The sequence below is a fragment of the Lampris incognitus genome, chromosome 20, assembly GCF_029633865.1.
Source record: "Lampris incognitus isolate fLamInc1 chromosome 20, fLamInc1.hap2, whole genome shotgun sequence".
Lineage (NCBI taxonomy): Eukaryota > Metazoa > Chordata > Actinopteri > Lampriformes > Lampridae > Lampris > Lampris incognitus.
Window position 1 is genome coordinate 6,326,576 of NC_079230.1, and position 26,305 is coordinate 6,352,880.

At 50.2% G+C, this 26,305-nt stretch overlaps 1 protein-coding gene across 1 annotated transcript in view; it reads right to left on the reverse strand.

The window, feature by feature from the left end:
* Positions 1-26,305, reverse strand: part of nrxn2b (neurexin 2b) — a 919,866-nt gene that overhangs the window by 55,474 nt on the left and 838,087 nt on the right. Inside the window, exons 18-19 of the mRNA XM_056300763.1 lie at positions 25,483-25,654; positions 2,452-2,541 (exon numbers count right to left, since the gene is read on the reverse strand). Of these exons, the coding sequence (XP_056156738.1) occupies positions 2,452-2,541; positions 25,483-25,654 (262 nt within the window). The remainder of the gene's footprint in view (positions 1-2,451; positions 2,542-25,482; positions 25,655-26,305) is intronic.

Sequence of the window (26,305 nt, forward strand, 5' to 3'; positions counted from 1 at the left end):
ATAAAGATAACTAACTAATGCCAATGAAGAGAACTAACTAATGCCAATAAAGATAACTAACTAATGCCAATAAAGATAACTAACTAATGCCAATGAAGAGAACTAACTAATGCCAATAAAGATAACTAACTAATGCCAATAAAGATAACTAACTAACGCCAATAAAGATAACTAACTAATGCCAATGAAGAGAACTAACTAACGCCTATAAAGATAACTAACTAACGCCAATAAAGATAACTAACTAATGCCAATAAAGATAACTAACTAATGCCAATAAAGATAACTAACTAATGCCTATAAAGATCATTAACTAATGCCAATAAAGATAACTAACTAATGCCAATAAAGATAACTAACTAATGCCAATAAAGATAACTAACTAATACCTATAAAGATAACTAACTAATGCCAATAAAGATAACTAACTAATGCCAATAAAGATAACTAACGCCAATAAAGATAACTAACTAACACCTATGAACGTTTCCAAATTCACAACACACTCAGTACATCCTGTCACGTGTGCAGACTGAGGACCAAATGCAGACCTTACTCTAAAGCCTCGGCGGTTTCATAAACAAGTGATATCTGATATCACTTGTTTCATTTCTTGTTTCAATAACATATGTATAAATAAGAGTGCAAGTATTACTACTGTACATTTATATCTACTATACCCTGGTCCCTGATCTGCAATAATTTTCATCTGACTTGACAATATGCAATGCATATTATATATAAATAAATAAATAAATATAATATGCAATGCGGTAAAGACGTGTGTGCAGTGTCTCACTGGGCTGAGACGCCATTTTCTCTCTCGTGATATGATTCATCTTTGATTAACTAACATGAATCTTTTGGGAGAATCAACCACCTTCAGCAGCACAAACACACGGCACAAGACTAACACCAAGAGGTTGGGACGCTTGGCACTCAAAGGGTTAAAGAGACACGACTCTGATCAGGCCGCATTGGAAACTCAGTGCTCATAAATTGGGGTTCGTGTCGGGCAGAATGTGTCGCCCGAAGAGGACAAGTTATACAAACTCTGCAACAGTCCCTTTAACTTTTAATGGCTTTCATAGGGCTTTTTTTTCCTTTATCATGTATCCATGAATAGAGGGATATATACATATATATATATATATATAATTTTTTTTTGCCAGTGGAGAAGTAAGTATGGTCATGATTACGGCAATTTCACATTCAGCAAACAAAAGACACAGGAAAGAAGCAGACGGAATCAATAGTCCATTTACAGGCTTCCATGTTACTGGGGGTTATGCCGGGGTTATTCGGGGTTAACGCTCGGAGGAGATGCAGCCCCAGGTTCAGGTGCTCTGGATGTGGTCCCCACCATAGCAGCTTGCTTATGTGGTCGTACCACGCAAATATTTGAAACCCCATTTTTTTTGGGACCCCCCCCCCCTCTTTTACTCCCCAGTTTTATTCAGCTAATTACCCCACTCTTCTGAGCCCTCCCGGTCTCTGCTCCACCCCCTCTGCCGATCCGGGCAGGGCTGCAGACTACCACATGCCTCCTCCCATACATGTGGAGTCGCCAGCCGCTTCTTTTCACCTGACAGTGAGGAGTTTCACCAGGGGGACGTAGCACGTGGGAGGATCACGCCATTCCCCCCAGTTCCCCCCTCCCCTCCGAACAGGCGCCCCGACCGACCAGAGGAGGCGTTACTGCAGCGACCAGGACACATACCCACATCCGGCTTCCCACCCATAGACACGGCCAATTGTGTCTGTAGGGATGCTCTACCAAGCCGGAGGTAACACAGGGATTCGAACCGGCGATCCCCGTGTTGGTAGGCAGCGGAATAGTCCGCCCCACCACCCGGACGTCCCCCCCCTTTTTTTTATTGCCAATTTGTTCAAGGTGGTTATATCAACCGCTGCTGCCTTTGGGCTTGAGTCGAAAATGTCGCTCATTATGTGGCAGATTTACTTTGGCAAAAAAGCATCAACGGTTAATATTGAGTCTTTATTAACAGGATTCGATGGATGGCGAGTTGAGCTGAGGGGGACGTCAGCTGGGCTCCTGGCCAATCACTGTTCAGTCAGTCAGTCATGTTCTTTCCAGCTGCAACAGCCCCTCAAAGCACTGTTAGCATCACTACACCCATGGGGGGCTGGGGTACTGTTAGCATCACTACACCCATGGGGGGCTGGGGCACTGTTAGCATCACTACACCCATGGGGGGCTGGTGTATTGTTAGCATCACTACACCCATGGGGGGCTGGTGTATTGTTAGCATCACTACACCCATGGGGGGCTGCTGTATTGTTAGCATCACTACACCCATGGGGGGCTGGTGTACTGTAAGAGCCAATCACATTCACCCTTGCTGTGTGGCACTGCACCTCCTGCAGAGCGGTGGTTAGCGGAGGGTTAGACGGTCAGGTCATTAGTGGAGTTAAAGGGATTTTTATTACCTTTGTCGAGTAGCCACTCGTCAACTACCCGACCGAGACGGTATGGGATTCTTTGTCTGGCAATAGCCAGGCGCTCATTATCAAAGTTCCCTTTAAGAAATTTGGAGAAGACAAATTAAGAAAGGTTACAGAGAATCTGCAAGTTAAAAGGTTAGAGGTTAGAAGAAAAGGGCAACAATGGCAAACGTTTAGCAGGTTATGTGGTTTAAAATCAGCTTTAGGTAGGACAGGCAGGTCTCGAGTGTGTTTTTACGGGCTGGTTTGTGCGGTTAGACAAGTTAACAGCATTCTAGTTACCTCAGATTTGAATAGTAGGTTTTTATACACTGACAAGTTTAACATGTTTATGAATGATTTAGAAATGGTGCGTACAACTGATAACTTACGACAGCTACGTATCGCAAAGTGAACACAGTTTCAAAGTGCATTAGCAGTAATGAAGTAAACCAAGCCAAAATACACGCACAATGAGCCATGTTGTAACGGCATCTCATCGCTACAGTGCATAAAAATCATACAAACGAAAGACATTTTCATTTCTTTTTCACATCAGCATGGCATAATCACACAGTATGAGAGCACATTTCAGGATTATTTCAAGGGAGACATTTTCAGTCAGCTTCTTCCACACAATGAGTTGCGGCTCGGCGAAGCGCCGGTTCCCAAAACGCACAACAGGATTGAACTCGGTTCATTTTAATGGAGAGTTTTGCAACGCCAACATCAGCACAAGTGCTCGGGGAAGTTCTCCACGCTTTTGCTCGGTCTCTCTTTTTCCTCGTAATTGAGCGCTCCTCGGTGGCACTCAGTGATTAGCGTCACTTCATCAGCGCGTCAAAGACAATTCATCTCAGCTGCACAAAAAAAAGCAAAACACAAAAACCCACAGCACTAGAACAAACTTATTATCCGTCAACTCGCCCAAATCGTCCTGTGTCGGACTGTTCACCTCTTCAGCACTACTGAGCTGGAGTTGTGGCGTGGGGGACTGCTTAGGACTAGTGGTGGCTGCATAAGAGCTGGAGTTGTGGCGTGGGGGACTGCTGAGGACTAGTGGTGGCTGCATAACAGCTGGAGTTGTGGCGTGGGGGACTGCTGAGGACTAGTGGTGGCTGCATAAGAGCTGGAGTTGTGGCATGGGGGACTGCTTAGGACTAGTGGTGGCTGCATAAGCGCTGGAGTTGTGGCGTGGGGGACTGCTGAGGATTAGTGGTGGCTGCATAAGAGCTGGAGTTGTGGCGTGGGGGACTGCTGAGGACTAGTGGTGGCTGCATAAGAGCTGGAGTTGTGGCGTGGGGGACTGCTGAGGATTAGTGGTGGCTGCATAACAGCTGGAGTTGTTGCGTGGGGGACTGCTGAGGACTAGTGGTGGCTGCATAAGAGCTGGAGTTGTGGCGTGGGGGACTGCTTAGGACTAGTGGTGGCTTCATAAGAGCTGGAGTTGTGGCGTGGGGGACTGCTGAGGACTAGTGGTGGCTTCATAAGAGCTGGAGTTGTGGCGTGGGGGACTGCTGAGGACTAGTGGTGGCTGCATAAGAGCTGGAGTTGTGGCGTGGGGGACTGCTTAGGACTAGTGGTTGCTGCATAAGAGCTAGAGTTGTGGTGTGGGGGACTGCTTAGGACTAGTGGTGGCTGCATAAGAGCTGGAGTTGTGGTGTGGGGGACTGCTGAGGACTAGTGATGGCTGCATAAGAGCTGGAGTTGTGGTGTGGGAGACTGCTGAGGACTAGTGGTGGCTGCATAAGAGCTGGAGTTGTGGTGTGGGGGGCTGCTGAGGACTAGTGGTGGCTGCATAAGAGCTGGAGTTGTGGCATGGGGGACTGCTGAGGACTAGTGGTGGCTGCATAAGAGCTGGAGTTGTGGCGTGGGGGACTGCTTAGGACTAGTGGTGGCTTCATAAGAGCTGGAGTTGTGGCGTGGGGGACTGCTGAGGACTAGTGGTGGCTGCATAAGAGCTGGAGTTGTGGCGTGGGGGACTGCTTAGGACTACTGGTGGCTGCATAAGAGCTGGAGTTGTGGCGTGGGGAACTGCTTAGGACTAGTGGTGGCTGCATAAGAGCTAGAGTTGTGGTGTGGGGGACTGCTGAGGACTAGTGGTGGCTGCATAAGAGCTGGAGTTGTGGTGTGGGGGACTGCTGAGGACTAGTGATGGCTGCATAAGAGCTGGAGTTGTGGTGTGGGAGACTGCTGAGGACTAGTGGTGGCTGCATAAGAGCTGGAGTTGTGGTGTGGGGGGCTGCTGAGGACTAGTGGTGGCTGCATAAGAGCTGGAGTTGTGGCATGGGGGACTGCTGAGGACTAGTGGTGGCTGCATAACAGCTGGAGTTGTGGCGTGGGGGACTGCTGAGGACTAGTGGTGGCTGCATAAGAGCTGGAGTTGTGGCGTGGGGGACTGCTTAGGACTAGTGGTGGCTTCATAAGAGCTGGAGTTGTGGCGTGGGGGACTGCTGAGGACTAGTGGTGGCTGCATAAGAGCTGGAGTTGTGGCGTGGGGGACTGCTTAGGACTAGTGGTGGCTGCATAAGAGCTGGAGTTGTGGCGTGGGGAACTGCTTAGGACTAGTGGTGGCTGCATAAGAGCTAGAGTTGTGGTGTGGGGGACTGCTGAGGACTAGTGGTGGCTGCATAAGAGCTGGAGTTGTGGTGTGGGGGACTGCTGAGGACTAGTGATGGCTGCATAAGAGCTGGAGTTGTGGTGTGGGAGACTGCTGAGGACTAGTGGTGGCTGCATAAGAGCTGGAGTTGTGGTGTGGGGGGCTGCTGAGGACTAGTGGTGGCTGCATAAGAGCTGGAGTTGTGGTGTGGGGGACTGCTGAGGACTAGTGGTGGCTGCATAAGAGCTGGAGTTGTGGCGTGGGGGGCTGCTGAGGACTAGTGGTGCCTGCATAAGAGCTGGAGTTGTGGTGTGGGGGGCTGCTGAGGACTAGTGGTGCCTGCATAAGAGCTGGAGTTGTGGCGTGGGGGGCTGCTGAGGACTAGTGGTGCCTGCATAAGCGCTGGAGTTGTGGTGTGGGGGACTGCTTAGGACTAGTGGTGGCTGCATAAGAGCTGGAGTTGTGGCGTGGGGGACTGCTTAGGACTAGTGGTGGCTGCATAAGAGCTGGAGTTGTGGCGTGGGGGGCTGCTGAGGACTAGTGGTGGCTGCATAAGAGCTGGAGTTGTGGCATGGGGGGCTGCTGAGGACTAGTGGTGGCTGCATAAGAGCTGGAGTTGTGGCGTGGGGGACTGCTGAGGACTAGTGGTGGCTGCATAAGAGCTGGAGTTGTGGCGTGGAGGACTGCTGAGGACTAGTGGTGGCTGCATAAGAGCTGGAGTTGTGGTGTGGGGTACTGCTGAGGACTCATGGTGGCCGTGTCAAGGTCTGAGTGGATACTAGACACGAATGCCAGAGGGGCAATCCAGTGGCTGTAATCAGGACTATAGGCTAATATCTGAGAGCAAGATGCGGGCGACATTGCCTCAAGTTATCAGCTGGTGGCTCGAGCCTGTGGCCAATGATCGCACTGGAGGCCAGGTTAAAGGCTGAAAGGGAGTTTGGGACTGCAAGGCTTAAGAGTGAACAGGGGACGTGGCTGTGCGGACTGCATCTTAACTACCGCTCCCCTCCATCTCTGCTGCACTGCTCCAAATAGACTGGCCCTCACTTCTGCAGTACCTACTTCCCCTCCCCAGGGGTCTCTCTACCCACGCCTGCCCACGCAACACTGCCTTGTTCAGGGCGAGGAGTATAATTGTGTGAGTGAGTGAGAGAGAGAGAGGGGGGGTGTGTGCATGAGTTTTTGTGTGAATGTAAACTGTGATTGCATGTGAATTTTAGCCTCAGTGGAAAAGGTATTGGGAACAGAATGGTAAGATAGAAAGTGGAATTGAAAAAAGGAGGAGAAAGACAGAGGGGTGGGGAGGTGGGAGAGGGCAGATGGACAGAGAGGCATAGAGGGACGAGTAGACCAAACATGTGACAGGAGGTGGCTTCATTGATGTGTGAGCGAATGTTATTTATATGCTGCACATATCACTCTCTGTCTACTGGCGGTACACGGGAGAGAGAGAGGCAGAGAGGCAGAGGAAGAGAGACAGAGGAAGAGAGACAGAGGATGCGAGAGAGGAAGAGAGACAGAGGAAGAGAGAGAGGAAGAGAGACAGAGGAAGAGAGGGAGAGGAAGGGAGACAGAGGAAGAGAGACAGAGGATGCGAGAGAGGAAGAGAGACAGAGGAAGAGAGAGAGGAAGAGAGACAGAGGAAGAGAGGGAGACAGAGAGGAAGAGAGAGAGGAAGAGAGGGAGAGGAAGGGAGACAGAGGAAGAGAGAGCGAGAGAGGAAGAGAGAGCGAGAGAAGAAGAGAGACAGAAGAAGAGAGACAGAGGAAGAGAGACAGAGGAAGTGAGAGAGGAAGGGAGCGAGAGGAAGAGAGAGAGGAAGGGAGACAGAGGAAGAGAGAGAAAGGAAGAGAGAGAGGAAGGGAGACAGAGGAAGAGAGAGAAAGGAAGAGAGAGAGGAAGGGAGACAGAGGAAGAGAGTGAGAGAGGAAGAGAGAGCGAGAGAAGAAGAGAGACAAAAAAGAGAGAGCGAGAGAAGAAGAGAGGGAGAGGAAGGGAGACAGAGGGAGAGAGAGAGGGAGAGAGAGAGAAAGGGAGACAGAGGAAGAGAGAGACAGAGGAAGAGAGAGTGAGAGAAGAAGAGAGAGAGAAGAAGGGAGACAGAGGGAGAGAGAGAGAGGAAGAGAGAGCGAGAGAAGAAGAGAGACAGAGGAAGAGAGGGAGAGGAAGGGAGACAGAAGGAGAGAGACAGAGGAAGAGAGAGAAGAAGAGAGACAGAGGAAGAGAGAGAAGAAGAGAGACAGAGGAAGAGAGAGAAGAAGAGAGACAGAGGAAGAGAGGGAGAGGAAGGGAGACAGAGGGAGAGAGACAGAGGAAGAGAGAGAAGAAGAGAGACAGAGGAAAATAGGGAGAGGAAGGGAGACAGAGGAAGAGAGAGAGGAAGAGAGAGAGGAAGAGAGACAGAGGGAGAGAGAGAGGAAGGGAGACAGAGGAAGAGAGCGAGAGGAAGAGAGACAGAGCATGCGAGAGAGGAAGAGAGAGAGGAAGAGAGACAGAGGAAGAGAGAGAGAGGAAGAGAGACAGAGGGAGAGAGAGAGAGGAAGAGACAGAGGAAGAGAGAGAGAGGAAGAGACAGAGGAAGAGAGAGAGAGGAAGAGAGAGAGGGAGAGAGAGAGGAAGGGAGACAGAGGAAGAGAGCGAGAGGAAGAGAGACAGAGCATGCGAGAGAGGAAGAGAGAGAGGAAGAGAGACAGAGGGAGAGAGAGAGGAAGAGACAGAGGAAGAGAGAGAGAGGAAGAGACAGAGGAAGAGAGAGAGAGGAAGAGACAGAGGGAGAGAGACAGAGGGAGAGAGAGAGGAAGGGAGACAGAGGGAGAGAGACAGAGGGAGAGAGAGAGAAAGGAAGAGCGTTTGTGCTACAGAGTGGGCGAGGACATTGTAGTTTGCAGTAAGGTTTGCTCGTGAGCACTCCTTCCAGACTAGTGTCTGCAAAAGGCAGCGCAGCAATAAAGGCAGCGCAGCACCTGCGGCCCGTTTAAAGACCTCACTGGCACTCTGCAGCAATCAGCCAGTTAGTTAGAGACCGAGAGGCCGACGCTGCTGGAGACAGATGGAGCGGCAGCCAGAGCAAAAGAGAGAGGCAGGGTAAACAAGTAAGAGTGACTGAAGTGGCGGATAGAGAAATCTAATAGCAGCCTTTTGTGAGATGAATCCATCCCCCTGAGTTGTGAGCCGTCCTCCTGCTGTCTCCTCAGCACCACTTCTGCACTGAGGCAGTCACACAGCACACACCCCTCTCTTGTTCCACTTGTAGTTTAGCAAGAACATTTATTAGGGACTTTTTTTGTGTGTGTGGATTTTCTCCCCAGTTGTACCCGGCCAATTACCCCACTCTTCCGAGCCGTCCCGGTCTCTGCTCCACCCCCTCTGCCGATCCGGGGAGGGCTGCAGACTACCACATGCCTCCTCCCATACATGTGGAGTCGCCAGCCGCTTCTTTTCACCTGACAGTGAGGAGTTTCACCAGGGGGACGTAGCTCGTGGGAGGATCACGCTATTCCCCCCAGTTCCCCCTCCCCCTGAACAGGCGCCCCAACTGACCAGAAGAGGCGCTAGTGCAGAGACCAGGACACATACCCACACCCGGCTTCTCACTCGCAGACATGGCCAATTATGTCTGTAGGGACGCCCGACCAAGCCGGAGGTAACGTGGGGATTCGAATCAGAGATCCCCGTGTTGGTGGGCAACGGAATAGACCACTACGCCACCCGGACGCCCTATTAGGGACTTTTTAATACTCCCTCTAGTGGCCACTTGCAAAAATAATACAGCCAGGATACACATGACGGCTGGTTACATTTCAAATACATCCTGTTACAGTCCGGCTTTAACAAACCCCTCCTTCAGTCTGTTCATTTAGCCTTCCACTGTTCATTTAGCCTTCCGCTGTTCATTTAGCCTTCCGCTGTTCATTTAGCCTTCTGCTGTTCATTTAGCCTTCCACTGTTCACTTTGCCTTCCGCTATGCATTTAGCCTTCTGCTATTCATTTAGCCTTCCGCTGTTCATTTAGCCTTCCGCTGTTCATTTAGCCTTCTGCTGTTCATTTAGCCTTCCACTATGCATTTAGCCTTCCGCTATTCATTTAGCCTTCTGCTATTCATTTAGCCTTCCGCTGTTCACTTTGCCTTCCGCTGTTCATTTAGCCTTCCGCTGTTCATTTAGCCTTCTGCTATTCATTTAGCCTTCCACTGTTCACTTTGCCTTCCGCTGTTCATTTAGCTTTCCGCTGTTCATTTTGCCTTCCGCTGTTCATTTTGCCTTCCGCTATTCATTTAGCCTTCCGCTGTTCATTTAGCCTTCCACTGTTCATTTAGCCTTCCACTGTTCATTTAGCCTTCCGTTGTTCACTTTGCCTTCTGCTGTTCATTTAGCCTTCCGCTGTTCATTTAGCCTTCCACTATTCATTTAGCCTTCCGCTGTTCATTTAGCCTTCCGCTGTTCATTTAGCCTTCCGCTATTCATTTAGCTTTCCGCTGTTCATTTAGCCTTCCACTGTTCACTTTGCCTTCCGCTGTTCATTTAGCTTTCCGCTGTTCATTTAGCCTTCCGCTATTCATTTAGCCTTCCGCTGTTCATTTAGCCTTCCGCTGTTCACTTAGCCTTCCGCTATTCATTTAGCCTTCCGCTGTTCATTTAGCCTTCCGCTATTCATTTAGCCTTCCGCTGTTCATTTAGCCTTCCGCTGTTCACTTAGCCTTCCGCTATTCATTTAGCCTTCCGCTGTTCATTTAGCCTTCCGCTATTCATTTAGCCTTCCGCTATTCATTTAGCCTTCCGCTGTTCACTTTGCCTTCCGCTATTCATTTAGCCTTCCGCTGTTCATTTAGCCTTCCACTGTTCACTTTGCCTTCCGCTGTTCATTTAGCTTTCCGCTGTTCATTTAGCCTTCCGCTGTTCACTTAGCCTTCCGCTGTTCATTTAGCCTTCCGCTGTTCACTTAGCCTTCCGCTATTCATTTAGCCTTCCGCTATTCATTTAGCCTTCCGCTATTCATTTAGCCTTCCGCTGTTCAAAGTGAATTCCCTCTTTCCTTGTGATGCTCCCTTCTTGTTCTTTGTCTCCCGTCCCACCTGCCTTTCCTCTTCCTCATCGTTCCTCCTTCCCTCGCTTACCGAGTCGGTCTTTGAATGTCTCCCTTCCTTCCTTCCTTCCTTCCTTCCTTCCTTCCTTCCTTCCTTCCTTCCTTCCTTCCTTCCTTCCTCCATCCCACCCTGCCTCCACATTCCCCATGCACTCTATTAAGCTTTGCACCCACACACACACGCACACGTACACACGCACGCACACGTGCAGGCACATGTACACGTGCACACACATGCAGCGCACACGCACATGCACAGACACACACACACACAATGGCTCAGGAAGTGAGGGGTGATAACCCAGATGTGCCTTGGTGTCTCGGGGTGTCTGCACAGTGTGCATCATCGTGTGTGTTCTTTCCCTGACAAACGCCAGTGAGGGACAACAACCTCACCAGACACATATATTAAAAACACACACACACACACACGCACACACACACAACAACAACAGAGGGTCAACAAAAAAGGATGAGCCAGCCTGCCCCCTCCCTTTCTGTCTGTCTGTGCACCTATCAAGGGAAGATGGATGAGTGGGTCTGGGGGGGAGAGAGTATTCGGGATGAATATACATTTATGAATACATTAACCAAAATGGCTCCCTATTCTTTCGGACAGATTTGTGTGCGAGCTACACTGCAGTGTCAAAACAACAAACTCTTGATTCCTGGGTGTGCCGACTGTTTGTTTGCATCTGTTTGCCTTTCTGATCCTTGGAGAAATAAGCCAGACACTGTCTATCTTTCCTTCTGTCTGTTGTGGGGACTGGCAGAGTCCTGCTCTGCATGAGAACATGGGGAGGGGGGGGGGTGTCGATTAAACAGCTGGACTCATTTCTTCCAAACTCTGACTCCATCCCCACGAGCGGCCTCCCTCCACCTGATGTGGAAAACAGAAGCAGTGCTCTGGGACCTGGCACCCGGTGGGACCTGGCACCCGGTGGGACCTGGCACCCGGTGGGACCTGGCACTCGGGGGGGGGGGGGGGACCTGGCACCCGGTGGGACCTGGCACCCGGTGGGCTCCGACACATGTAAACAGATAAAACCAGTCATTTTTCACGTTGACATGAGGTCACCGGTGCAATTTAACCGTGCAGGCGAAACATCGCAAGGTCGGTTGCCATTCGTGTGACGTAGCCTTGTCTAGTTTTGCACACCTAGCCAATATGCCCGTGGTGCTGGATTCCAGGAGGCTGCCTAGTCCACCCCGAAACAGTTGTGGCACCCTGGACTACATCCCTAGCCAGCAGGCCACCGGGCCGGGTAGTCCGGAGAGCCAGGGAAGTGTCTGTCTGTCCCGCGGTGGGATGGGATGCCTGCGGCACCGGTCGGAGATTCACGGCCATTCAGCGAGACCGGGCACCACAGCTGCTGTGCCACGGGGCAGAGCAAGGGCAGGCTGACGGACTGGCACCACGGGGAGGGAGACATGACGCCGGGCAGAGGACGCACAACAGACTGACGTGACGTGCCGGGGGTGTAGAGTATCCCGGTTTCAGAGACTGGGACTGTAACAGCCATTACGACACGGACCCCCGCACTCCCCATCCTGTGTAGGAACCAGACTCTCCTTCTGTCTCCGGCCGTCTCCTTCTTCCTGTCTCTGTATGGTGTTTATGTGTGTGCGTGGGTGTGTGTGTGTGTGTGTGTGTGTGTACATATCTATCTCTCTGTTTGAAATAGCTGTGGAGACAACTGTATATCATGTATCTCTGGAGTCAGCCAGATGCCCTTGTACAGGACACCCACATCGGAAATCCATCCTCCAGAATGGAGATTATATTGGAGACGACTGGCCACTGGCCACCTCGCTCTCGCTCTCGCTCACATCTCTCTCTCTCTCTCTCTCGCTCCCTCGCCTCCTCCTCTATCTCGCGTTATCCCTCTTCCATTTTCTCAGTCTATATCCGCCAGGCCAGCCAGCCCCATTCTGCTCTCCACCAGGGGACCCCGGATGGGGTCGGTAGCCGCCCCGTGTGAGGGCCGGTCGCCAAATCTCCTTTTGGGACTCTTCTGTGGGAAGGCATGAGGGGAGATTGTGCTGGGTTGAAGTGAAAACGCACTGCGTGGGAGCAACAAAACTAAAAAAACAAAAACCAAAAAGCGATCTACCTGCCCGCCAACGGATTCTGTCTAACGCAAACATGGACAGACCGCCCGTGTTCACGTCACCGTGCATTTGAAACCGACGTCTCTGTTCACTGTTAACGGCTCACTCATCCTCCCTATCTGTTGTGGTTATCAAACCAGCACTTCTCAGCTTTGCCCCGCCCCCTCCCCCATCTCTCTCCTGCTCTCTCTCTCGCTCTCTCCTCCTCCTTCCTTGGTCTCCTCGCGACCGTTAGTCTCAGCCACCGAGCGCAGGTGAGAGGAAGATCCCACACGGGGGAGATGTTCCTAGCAGGGGACACCAGGGAGACCGGTCACACCAAGGTCCTGAAGCAGCTCCTCCTGCTCCAGAAACTTGGGTAGGGACCCAACAGTCGTCATGTGTGCCCACCCTCTAACCCCACCCTAATCACCTCCTCTACCTGTTGCGGTCTGAAGAGGACCCCTCCTCGTTCGCCCAGCTCCGTGGAGCACGCTCCACCCCGAACAGAACAGAACAGAACTGGGGAGGGTGTGCTCGGTCAGCGAAGCTCTGCTGGCCCAGACTGTTCGGAAGCAGAAATACTCATTCTACCCATTATTGATTAAATATCGATAAATATATCATGTAGAGATCTAGTAACTGCTGTTAAAAGAAACACTCTCTGTCTCTCTCTGTTGTGTCTCTCTCTCGCTCTGTGTCTCTCTCTCTGTCTCGCTCTGTGTCTCTCTCTCTGTCTCTGTGTCTCTCTCTCTGTCTCGCTCTGTGTCTCTCTCTCTGTCTCTGTGTCTCTCTCTCTGTCTCGCTCTGTGTCTCTCTCTCTGTCTCTGTGTCTCTCTCTCTGTCTCGCTCTGTGTCTCTCTCTCTCTGTCTCTGTGTCTCTCTCTCTGTCTCGCTCTGTGTCTCTCTCTCTCTGTCTCTGTGTCTCTCTCTCTGTCTCACTCTCTGTCTCTGTGTCTCTCTCTCTCTGTCTCTGTCTCTCCTCGTCTGTCTTGTCTGTCTGTCTGTCTGTCTCTCTCGCTCACACACTCTCATTCCACAGCCACGGGCCTCTGTAGATGGGGAAACTGGCTTGCAGCTCTGTTTGATCCAGTTAGAATTACTCATGCAGGCCCAATTAACACTTCCAGAATGAGGAGGAACTTGTTCATCTCATTCAGGGTTTTTAATTCTTCTTAAAAATAAATGTTCACTATCATCCCATGCTAAAGATCCCACACTCATTTTATGGCCTGGGTAGAAACGCTCCTATCCAGCAGTGTTGAAAATCCCATTTACACCGGACAAGCAGTAAAACAGCACAGGTAAGCTCACTCTGAGCCACAGAACAACACCATGATCACACACACCTGTGAAGAGGGGATGTTATACAGCCCATGGCTACCTTCCAAGTATGAAGTGACACACTGACCCCCCCATCACCCCATCTATTGTTTTCTGCTCAGTGGACCATTAAAGTCACATTGGGCTGCTTCACTGCCTCCTGCAGGCTGCTTGGAGGCCCGAGCTATTTTAGTTTGATAGGATCACATCCAATCCCTGCCTAGTGAAGGTCCACATGCTGCAGGCTCCCCGTCTCCCCTCACAGAGAGCTCCTCTCCCTAATCCTTCTGCCCTCCCACTTGCCCCTAGCATTTGGGGCAGTACTACTAAACGTGTTTTTATGGCTTTGCTGAGAAGATGAGGCAAGCTGATCCTCTGGGCTACGATGACCCCCCTCTCATCTTCACCACTGGCTTTTTCCTTATCGCTCTCTTCTTCTTCCTCTCTGAGTGAGGTGAAAGGGTCATACAGGTAGATGGATGAAACATAACAGCGGAGGAGAGAGATGAGACTGAGTGGTTAGAGCAGGGAAAAGTGCAGTGTAGATAGAGAGCGATGTCATCCCCCTTTTCTGTGACCATTTAGGCGAAGAGTAAGAACGACTTAACGGCTCAGCTGGAAGAGCTTCCTCTGACCTCCTTGGCACAAAGAGTCTCTTTCTGGCTTTCTTTCTACCGCTCTCCCACTTTTTCCCTTATCCCCCCAACTTTCTCTCTCTTATTGTCAGTTTTCACTACCAGCCACTTGAAAGTGTCAGAATAAAAACAGGGGTGACAATGGACACCCCTTCTCTTTACCTCCATTCGCCTGTTCAACCTTGTCTGTGGTTTGTATGTGTCCTCTCCTGTTTTTCTCTTCCTGTCTGTCTGGTTTTCTCACTTTGATTTTTTTTTGTGGATTTTTTTCCTCCTTTTTCTCCCCAAATGTACTTGGCCAACTACCCTATTTTCCAAGCCACCCCAGTCGCTGCTCCACCCCCTCTGCCGACCCAGGAAGGACTGCACACTACCACATGCCTCCTCCAATACATGTGGAGTCGCCGGCCGCTAATTTTCACCTGACAGTGAGGAGTTTCGCCAGGGGGGCGTAGCACGTGGGAGGATCATGCTATTCCCCCCCGACCGACCGACCAGAGGAGGTTCTAGTGCAGCAACCAGGACACATACCCACATTCGGCTTCCCACCCACAGACACAGCCAATTGTGGACGTACGGACGCCTGACCAAGCCGGAGGTAACGTGGGGATTCGAACCAGCGATCCTTTCGTTGGTAGGCAACGGAATAGACTGCTACGCCACCCAGATGCCCTCACTTTGATTTTTACCCTGGTGCTTAATCTACATACTTAAGGCTGTATGGTTGTGTGAGTGTGAGTATGTGTGTGTACCATGTTTAACTATCCTAATGGGGACCAAATGTCCCCATTTGGATAGAAAAACCAGAAACCACCTAACTTGTGGGGCCATTTTATGGGGCCCATAAGTAAAAGGGTCTATTTTAGGGTTAGGACTTGGTTTTAGGGTTAAGGTTAGAATTAGGGTTAGGTTAAGGTTAGGGTAAGGATTAGGGTTAGGCATGTAGTTTGCGTGGTTAAGGTTAGGGTTAAGGGCTAGGAAATAAATGTAGTCAATGAGGGGCCCCACAAGTATAGTTTTGCGAGTATGTGTGTGTGTGTGTGTGTGTGCATGTGCATGCTAGGAAACGACACTAGCAGGATGTGACAGCGTGCAAGTTCCAAGCAGTTTGTGTGTAAATACATGTGGTCAGTGAAGGGAATACATTTCTATGGCGTGTGTACTGAATGTGTGTGTGTGTGTGTGTGTGTGTGTGTGTGTGTGTGTGTGTGTTACAGCATACTGCACAGGCTAGAAGTATTCCCCCTTGCTGTGATGCAATCTAATTTGTGCAGTGCTTATTATTCAGTAACATGCAAAGTTTCATCCATCAGCAGCAGGGTGACAGTGGCTAGCTTCCAGCATACATAACTCCCAACTTGCTCTCCTCTTCCCTTTCTCTCTTTCTCTCTCCTCCTCCCCCTTCATTCATCTTTTCTACCTAGCCAACAGCCACTGCCCCTCTCCCTTCCTCCTTCAGTCCCTCCTTTAGCTAACTGCACTCCATTGAAATTCAGCCACAAACAAAAGTGATATGACAGCTATAGGGCTGATCTGCTGTCGGTAAATACGGAGGGTGAGAAAAGAGAGACGGGGGAGGTGGAGAGAGTGAGGGAGAGGGAGAGGGAGAGAGGGAAAGAGAGCTTTGTATATGAAGAAAGACAACAAACATACCAATATTACAGTTACAGTGTCAGGCAATGGACATTTGGTACTAACAGCAAAGTAAGTGCTGTGATGATAATACAAGTAGTACTGTGGATTGCGTAATGCTGGGCACCATTAAATTAAAATGTAAACCGACAGGAAATGATGGATTGTTCCAGAAGCACTTTTCGCCCGATGACCCCGGGTTCATTACTGATGATGCGTCCAGCTTGCACCACATAGTGTATCAAAGCGCTAACTCAGTATGGCGATGCCAGTGACTTCCAGGTAAAGGCTGGATGACAACCATGAATAGTGTGGTTACAACTGGAGAGACAGTGGACAGCTCGGAGATATGGTAACCGGGGCAGGGAGGGTTAGCCCCCCAAGCTGCAGCTCTCTAGATGGAGCACCCACAAATATGCTATCAAGTGCCTTTCAGAGAAATACCCCCAGGGGTGCCTGGGGGGCGGGTATGAGCACCCCAAATGGATGCATAAACTGTCAATGACCCAAGCTAATGAGAAAATGACTACGAGTGCAGTCTGCAGATGCGGCAAGGTCTGCAAAAACCCAAGAGGTCTAAAGAGCCACCAGACCAAGATGGGCTGCTTGAGGAAGGAGCAAGTGGTGCAATGCACAGTGCAAGTACCTGATACAGCACCTGATGAGATGGAGGAGGAGCTAGCCCTGGACACACCCCACAGTGCCCTGAACCTCCAAGCACCACGAGCTACACCCCAAAGTAGACCATCAGAACATTGTTGGGTTCTGTGGCCTGCTGCCAACAAAGAGTCAGAGTGGCGCCAGTTGAACGAAGATGTGGATGCAGCCCTTGAAGCAACAGCCAAGGGGGGTGCAGACCAGAGGCTCCAGACAATAAGCACCTTAATAATGAGCATTGCTTCGGAGAGGTTCGGCATCAAGAAACAACAGGCCACCAAGACTACTGTAAATCCAAACCAACAGAAAGTTAAGACTGCCCAACTTAGACAAGGGCTGAGGACACCCAAGAGCCAATACAGGAAGGCAAGTGAGGAAAAGAAGGCAGCCTTGTCAGAACTTCGAGGCATAGTAAGGGAAAGGCTAATCACCCTTTTGAGCACTGAGTGTTACAGGGAGAGGGACAAGGAAAAGGCCCACAAGTGCAGTGTGTTTATCGCATATCTATCTGGATTTACGAAGAAGTTGCTGGGGCAGAAATGCAATGGGGCAGAAAGGTCACCTGTCATGCCCCGAGGAAGAGATCAACTGCCACATTAGCAACACCTACAGTGACAGCATGAGGGAACAAGACCTTGGCCACTGCGCAGCCCTTATATCCCCACCCAAACCCAGCACCCTGTTCAACATCAATGATTCCACAAGTGGCGTGCCATACAAGGTCTTCTAAAGGTGTCCCAGGCTTTTGGAACGCCTTTGGAAGATCTAAAGAGTGATCTAGAGGAGGGGAAAGGTACCGCAGCAGTGGAGATATGCAGAAGGTATGTGGATTCCTAAGCAGGAGAACGCAAGCAACATCGAGCAATTTAGGACGAGCTCGCTCCTCAGTGTGGAATGTAAGATCTTCTTCAAGATTGCTGTCAATCGCCTCACGGGATTTCTCCTGCAGAACTCCTACATAGACACCTCAGTGCAGAAGGAAGAAGTCCCTAGTGTTCAAGGATGCATAGAACACACAGGTATAGTAACCCAACTGATCAGAGATGTGCGGGGAAGCAGGCGAGACCTGGCAGTGCTGTGGCTGGACCTTGCTAATGCCTATGGATTGTTCCCACACAAGCTGGTAGAATTGGCCCTGATCAGACATCACCTCACAGAGAAGATCCAAAACCTCATCTTCGACTTTACAACTTTAGTCTAAGGGTGTCCTCTGGGACCTCGACATCAGCATGGCATCGGCTAGAAAAGGGTATCATCACTGGCTGCACAATTTCTGTGTCCCTGTTTGTGCTGGCTATGAATATGCTTGTGAAGTCTGCAGAAGTGGAGTGCAGAGGTCCTTGGTCTAAATCTGGCACCCGACAACCCCCAGATCAGAAAGTTCATGGAGGATCTAATGGTAACAACTGCATCAGTGCCTGGATGCAGGTGGCTCCTTCAAGGACTTAAACAGCTCATTACATGGGCAAGAATGAGCTTCAAGCCCACAAAATCCAGGTTTCTGGTCCTCAGGAAAGGCTGAGTAACCGACCAGTTCAGTTTATCTTTGGGAGACACCCAAATTCCAGCTGTGACTGAAAAGCCAGTCAAGAGCCTGGGTAAGATCTTAGATCTTCACCAGCAATCTGAAGGATAGCGGCATGCCAGGCAACCAGTGATGATGCATATGCACTGACAAAACCACCCTCCTTTCTCCAGTTGGTGATATTTTCCACATCAGAGGTCTTGGGAAAGGGGTGAAACTGCGGAAGGGAGAAAGAGAGTATGACAGGGTGGGAGAAAGAGAGAGAAGGAGAGAGAGGGAGGGAGAGACTATGACCAAACAGTGAGAAAGAGAGAGGGGAGAGGAGAAACCGGAGACTGAGTGGAGACTGGTTCAAACTTTGACTCTGCATCTTGTTTCAAACTATAGAAATGAATAAAGACACACATGCATAAATACGTACACATACACACACATCCACAGACAAATGAACAAACAAGTAAATAAACAGATGGACGATGAAGACGTCATGGTTCATACAGTCAGTATAGTTGCAAATACTTCAAGCAGATCGGTACAACCCAGGTACAATGCTGCTGGTTAAACAATTAGCCACCTGAGACCCCCATACCTTTCTCCTAACAGACAGATGACTAAAAAAACGGAGTTGGGTGTGAGACGGTTCAGTAACGCCCTGTATAGTACAGCTGTTAACATCTGTCTCTCTTTCCGCTGCCAGATTGAGGCTCTCAGGGTGACATGGCGATGTTTTTATTGCACCGGCCCGCTGCGTTGGGAAGGTCGCGTGCCTGGCGCAATAATTGGGGCTTCGTGCCCCATTGGGGACACCTGACACACTAGATTAACTGGCTGAGTGCTCCTCTGACACTTTTTGTCTGAGCTCTGTCAGTGAGATATACTCATCCGCGCACACAAAATTGCTGACGACTCCAAACATCACTTCCTGGGACATCAGGAGACGCGTTGCTTTGCGTGACGGCTACGATTCTTGACAACATTCTGTCTATCCAAATCATCACCTCGCAAGTGTTTCCTGTTTTTGGAGAGCATTAACTGGTGCTTGCTGCAGAAAGCCATTCTACCACCTCCGATTTCAATGTAGTTCTTACTTCGAGGGCAAAGCATTTACATAGGCTGTATAATGCATATGTGTTTGTGTGTGTGCAAGTCTATCTTGTTTATGATTCCATGTGTGTATATGAGATGGAATAAAAAACAGAAATAATCATAACTTCTCGAGGTCTTGAGTCACTTTGATGTGTCTGCCTTTTGCTTATTCCTGCCGGTATCAGTTTTATTCTGAGTTACTGTTCTTTCAGACTTTTAATTTGCAGAGCAGTTTGGGTTACTTTGGGTGTTTTGCAAGTATGGCATGAAATCTGTGCCTGCAGAGAACTGCAGACATGTTTCTGATCTGCTCAGTCGCAATTTCAGTTTCAATCTAATTGGTTTGAATCTGACTTCTTTTTAGAGATGAATCTATATTTTCCTTCTTTTTCCCCCAAAATTTCAACAGACACTTTCAGTACAACTGAAAAACAGTGTCAACGTGTCGTTCAAATCTGCAAACTGTAATCAGCCTTTTAAATCTGGACTTCCAATTCAACTTCACAAAAAGATTCCAGATTTCTCCGACTTCCCAATTTTTTCCCAAAAATTTTCCCAAGATTTCACCCTGTGATGGACGGGTGGCCTGTCCAGGGTGTCCCCCCGCCTGCTGCCTAATGACTGCTAGGATAGGCTCCAGCATCCCGCGACCCTAAGTAGGACCACACAGCCGCGGGGTTGTTTATTTCCTCTGACTAACTCTAAGTGAACAGTTCATCATCTTAAAACCTCAACCTCGTTTCTACCCACAATTCCCCTCGCTAACCCCTGCCCGCTGTCTTAAAGGGACCGTCTCTGGCCTGCATGGTGAATATCTAACCTGCAATTAGGTCACTACAGATGGATGGATGGATTTCTCCAACTTCCAGGTAATAGGGAATAGCAGCAATAGCAGCAGATATAACTGAACTACACCCTCCAGCCACCAGGAGAGAGAACAGTACTGTCTAACAGATCCAGCTCTGGGTACGACCCACGGAAGTCATCTCTTGGTTGACTTTTTGACAAACGTGCTCTCCAGAGACAGGAATGCTCGCTCACGTGATGAGACAGGCACGAGTTTAGTATGCAGAATTTACAGGGAGCGCAATTTTTTTTCTTTCCCGGCATCACGCCGTTTCTCAAAGCGTTCCCTGCTTCTCTTCTTTCCTTTCGTGAGAAACACTTTTTTATGGGAAAACCGAAATGACAAAATGGAATTTTAGTTGGCGTGAAATCCCATTAACGTGCTGAAATAAATCTTGGGTAAACTGGTAGCGCTGCTATTTTATGTGCATTGCATTAGATTAACGCCGAAGATTAATGCCGAGGAATATTCCTACATTTCGAGTCAAAACGGCAATGAAAAGCCTTTTCAGCCCTTTGTTACTCGACCTAACCGGAAAACATGTTGCCGTGTCCATCAGGGTATGTGACCTGACTGTAACCTCAACCAACATGCACAAACTATAGCTACAGCTTCTCAGGTGATTTACCAGCCTTCACTGCAAACTGACGGATGAGAGTCTGGGGTTAACGCATAAGACACAGGTCACCACACGCCACGTGAAATGTGCATTATAAATAAATTAAATCAACCTGACTGGTACACAATATGACAGCCTTTCATCCTTCCCTCGACCTCCTTCCTGTTTACATCCCTTGCTTCACCCTTCTTTCCCTCTCTGGGGAATGTTTGCATTTCCTGATCGACAGCAGATGACACGAGACGCGGCAAAGTGTTTTCCCTTTCACCCGCGTTGGACTGGGATCTGAACTACATCTCGAAGAGACTGCCTGATCTGGGCTGCAACAGTCCCTGCAGTGGGACTCTTTCACACAACGCTGCACTGTATCACGTGAGGGCCTCCATGCACTCTGGCGACCGAGCCGGTCTTTAGCGACTGCGGCTGTTCGGACCTAAGGAGCGGTCTTTTTCTGGGGGGGGGGGTCTCCCTTTTTCTCCCCAACTGCACCCGGCCAGTTACCCCACTCTTCCAAGCCATCCTGGTCACTGCTCCACCCCCTCTGCTGATCTGGGGAGGGCTGCAGACTACCACATGCCTCCTCCGATACATGTGGAGTCGCCATCCGCCTAGTTTCACCTGAAGGAGTTTCTCCAGGGGGACGTAGCACATGGGAGGATCCCGCTATTCCCCCCAGTTCCCCCTCGAACAGGCACCTAGGAGGCACTAGTACAGCGCCCAGGACACATACCCACATCTGGCTTCCCACCCACAGACATGGCCAATTGTGTCTGTAGGGACGCCTGACCCAGCCGAAGCTAACACTGGGATTTGACCCAGCGATCCCCGTGTTAGTAGGCAATGGAATAGACTGCCATGCCACCCGCTCACCCCTAAAGAGCGGTTTTGATGATCGGTGGTGTCCGCCGTCTCGATCGTATTCACACTAGATGACTGGGGACAGACTGAGGGTTTTTACACAACAAGCAAACAAACAAACACGGAGAACTAGCAACTAGTCATCATGATTTGTACGTTCGAGTTTAAATACTTGCAGTCAACTGTCCAAAGTAACGGGCGGTGCAGGAGAGAGGTGAAGAAGAGAGTGCAGGCAGGGTGGAGTGGGTGGAGAAGAGTGTCAGGAGGGATTTGTGACAGAAGGGTACCAGCAAGAGTTAAAGGGAAGGTTTACAAGATGGTTGTGAGACCAGCTATGTTGTATGGTTTGGAGACAGTGGCACTGATGAAAAGACAGGAGGTGGAGCTGGAGGTGGCAGAGATGAAGATGATAAGATTTTCACTGGGAGTGATGAAGAAGGACAGGATTAGGAACGAGTATATTAGAGGGACAGCTCAGGTTGGATGGTTTGGAGACAAAGCAAGAGAGACAAGATGGAGATGGTTTGGACATGTGTGGAGGAGAGATGCTGGGTATACTGGGAGAAGGATGCTGAATATGGAGCTGCCAGGGAAGAGGAGAAGAGGAAGGCCAAAGAGGAGGTTTATGGATGTGGTGAGGGAGGACATGCAGGTGGCTGGTGGGACAGAGGAAGATGCAGAGGACAGGAAGAGATTGAAACGGACGATCCACTGTGGCGCCCCCTAACGGGAGCAGCCGAAAGTAGTAGTAGTAGCAGTAGTAGTAGTATCATAGTTTGTATAGCAGTCTCTCTGCTCCAAACTCAACAAAAACAAAATTCTAGACGTCACGCACGGAGGAAGTCCTAGCTTGAGAGACGACGACAGCGTAGGTTGTAAACTCTGCACAAAGAGAAAAGGCAGCTCAGAAAGAGCCATCGCCGTGGCCACTGTCGTTAAATGTTTCATTCCTTGTGTGGTCCAGTAGTAATCGTTAGTGATAAGGTAACTGCATGACATTACTTTTTGCCCCAGCTGCATTCCAACAGATTACACGATCGATTACCTGGCTCTGCATGATGACGACCGAACCTTAACCTAACATGGAGTCTTACCCCTAAACTTACCCACTATGTAAATTTATCCCTAATCCCAGATATTAATCCTAATCATAATCACACATAGGCGGAATTTCTCTGAATCTTGAGCCCCTTCATACCAGAGGATAATCTGCCCCAGATTATCTCCCCCGTGCGACTTCAGTCTTTTAGGGCAGTCCGACGCGACGGGTGGCGCTATTCTCGTCAAGTGTAAAACTGCCTTTTGAAAATGCAGCTTTCAGGATCTGACACCTGCGGACTTTTACTGAACACACAAGGGCGAAACAACTGGAGAGGAAATGCATGAAAAGACTCGCAGAAAGCATCAAGACAAACAAAGTAGGCCCGACTACATTCCCACCATGCAGACGACTCGCGTGTCATGTTTTGTCCTGTTTAGAGGATCATAGAGTCTCTAAATCTTCCATCTGGGTCACTGCGACTCGCATCTCTGAAGCCGCTCCAGCATTCTCTCTCTTCCAAATGTACCCCTGTTTCCTCCGCAGATCCCCTCCCCCTGTTAAGAGGCTACCCCTCCCTCGCCGTCTCCTCCACGTGCACCCCCTCCTGAGCCCCGGTCTCACCGGAGCCTTGCTCTCCTAATGTGCGACATTCTCCGCTTCCGCGGGACGCCGCCCCCGCCAGACTGCAAACACGACAGCGGGGCTCTTCAAAGCGGGGCAATCCAAATAGAGCGAGCGTATCTAGTCCGCATAAATGAATAAAAGCTCATCTGTATGCTGCAACAACCCCCACCCCGCTCCATAAGCCCACACTTACATACCGTGCCCCCCCCCCCAAAAAAAACTACACCCGCACTACAGCACCTAAGAGTGCCTTGACAGGCGACAGGCTGGTTGAGCGAACTACCAAAACAACAACACAAAAACCCTCTCTGTGTCCTCGACTGAGGACGGAAACAGGAAACGGGAAGCACCATTTGACTGACGAAAACAACGATGGCACTTGGGGAAGGCTTGGAAGGTGAGCAACAGAGGGGGGATAAAAAGGAATAAAATATGGACCTGGAGATGAGACAAAACACAAATCGGAAGAAGACAGAAGGTTCGGATGGATGGTCGGATGGATGGATGGTTGGACACCCCCCCCCACTTGAAAAAACACGCCATTGCGAAATGGCTCCATTTTCATCCCAATAACAACTGGAAAAAAAGTGTGCTGTCACTGAGGTCTGGCTATTACCGGAGTGATGCATGGTCCCTTTGACCGGCATTGCTGTGTGGACCGGTAAGGGGGAGAATATGCCCTTTTTCAGTGCCAAATCAAAGCCGCAAACTATAGGATCACTGCTGTGACAGGAAATGTCAACATCCTTTCACTCAGTGTGTCACCTGGAGTAAATATCACAGCCACATTAACCGCATTTCTTGCACTTCTCTGAATAAACCAGGATGTATGAATGGCGGCGATAGAGAGCCAGGGTATAGGACTCCGAGGGAGGGCAATCCTTAGAACTGGGACGGCATCAATATGAGATATAGAGTGTTGTAGTGAGAACAAAATCATGTAGAAACCTCCTGTTGGGTGTTTATTTATTTTAAAAAAAAAGATGCTGGATCTCATCTCATCATCAGCCGCCTCTCCGGGGTCGGGTCGCGGTGGCACCAAGCTACGCACGGCACCCCAGACGTCCCTCTCCCCACCAAGGCCCTCCAGCTCCTCCTGGGGGATCCCAAGGCGTTCCCAGGCCAGAGTGGACATGTAGTCCCTCCAGCGAGTTCTGGGTCTACCCCGGGGTCTCCTCCCAGTCGGTCCTCCTGGACCAGTCGGCACACCCTGGTCCCCACCTTTGCCTGCTGCCCAGGCTGCATTGCACCCTACCCCAATGCTATATTTGCTATAAAACGTTGTGCATGCATCAATGAACTGAAGCATGGAACAACCCTGTCGTTTGCTGCACTTTTGTGATATATTTCACTCACTCACGACGGTGATGACCACGGCGGACATTTCGAGGCGCCGTTTTAGGTACCGTGCGCAAACAAACTCGGTGAGAGAAGCTGAAAATGTCTTCCTTTGAAAAACCATGTTGGGGGGAAAACAATGAACAAGAGGAAGTACAACGGAGAGAGACATCAACTGCGGGAATCTGCACAGCCCCAAATAGCCTAATAATTCCTGGAAAAACAAAATGCCATAATTAGGCCTAGAAAAGAGCAGGGGAGCTGGCAAACTCCCAGCGCTGACGCCGTGTGGCGTTCTTCCCCCCGTGTCGCCTGAGTGCGAGAGAGGAATACAGGATACAGCATATTCCTGTGTCTGTTCTCCATTTTTCCATGTGTGCGCCTGTATTTCAACGTGTCAGGATGCCTCGTGACGTCGTTTTTTTTTGTAAACCTGGAGACAATTATTTCCAGGTTTATGAACGCCACCAACGCGTTTGCTTTGCTGCAGCCTGCTCCGCGGCGACGCTCCCGACCCATTTTTATATTCGCCCGGCATACGGCCGGCCTGGAGTCGGCCGTGGCACCGCAGCGCCAGGAGCCACACAGTTGTGCAGACTACGCTGTCGCACAACAGTGACTCATTCTAAGGATGGTGGCTCGCCTGCTCGAGGACAATGACTCCCACGATACCGTGTGTGCGGTTAGCGAACACGGCTATACGTACTGTCTGTTTCGGCTTGCTGGTTCAAATCGCGGCTTAATCACCTGGAATGATGCAAGCAGGAATCAAATCAAATATGTATGGTGTGATAAATCTCCCCCGACCCGCAGGGCGTCCTATAGATATCACATGCTGTGATGTGTCGGGAGTCTTTATTAATGACTAATCAATGTATATATCCTGTATTCCCCTTACACACCCACACTCCCCCGACACCGCCCCGCCTTCTCTCCCCGGCCCGCCTCGGATTCAGTCTCTCTCCAGTGTAGTCCGTCTGTTCCCTTGAAGGTCCAACTGTGGTACCCTCAAGTTCACCCACCCACCCACCACCACCACCACCACCACAAACCAACAACGGCTGCTCCTTCCTACCTGATGGGAAGCGCTCGATGACGGGCTGGTTGTCCACCTGCAGCGTGGCGTTGCCGCCGCTGCGTGTGAAGCGTACCACGTGGTATTTGCCGTCGCTCACCATCACCGCGCTCTCCTCGATGGCGATGTCGTCCGTTCCCACGTTGAAGATCACGCCGATCTTTCCCCGTTCCTTCAGAGAGGAAAAGAGAGAGGGGGGGGGTATCGTCAGAGGAATGCAATCAGATATATATATTAGGGAAACTGCACATGTGTGTGTGTGTGTGTGTGTGTGTGTGTGGAGGCAGGGGTGTTAAATGTGAGACACATCAAACTGTCAACCCAACAGCGACTTTTATGGAGTGGATCACTGGATTTTTAGCTAACTAAAACCTGTCGTCGCCGTAACCGTGGGTGCTCATGGCATGGCACACGTGCGCCACTTCATTGTCCTCCGGAGGCGAATCCAATCTGAAATCAAACGATAACACTTTCTTTCCCTGAATGACCCAACAGTCCTCCTTCTCCCCCTGTTGTCTGGTGACAGGCTGAGCATCACAATCGGCGCTCGCGCCCGGCAGCCCGGCAAAGAACAGGACACTTGTTGAGGCCTCGAGCACCTTTTGTATTCATCAACCCTGTGACCCTCTCCTCTCCGCCACCTATTAGTGTTGACAGCGTCCCACTGCTTTGAGTTTATTACAGCCTACCCCCTATTCTCCTCCCCCGCTCCGCTCATTTCCCTCTCCACTCCCTCTGTGGCTTCCTGTCCTCGGTCCCCGGGAAGGTCAAAGGCAATTACAGAGTTACAGTTAACCAGCGACGGATGGCGAAAGGAGACAGA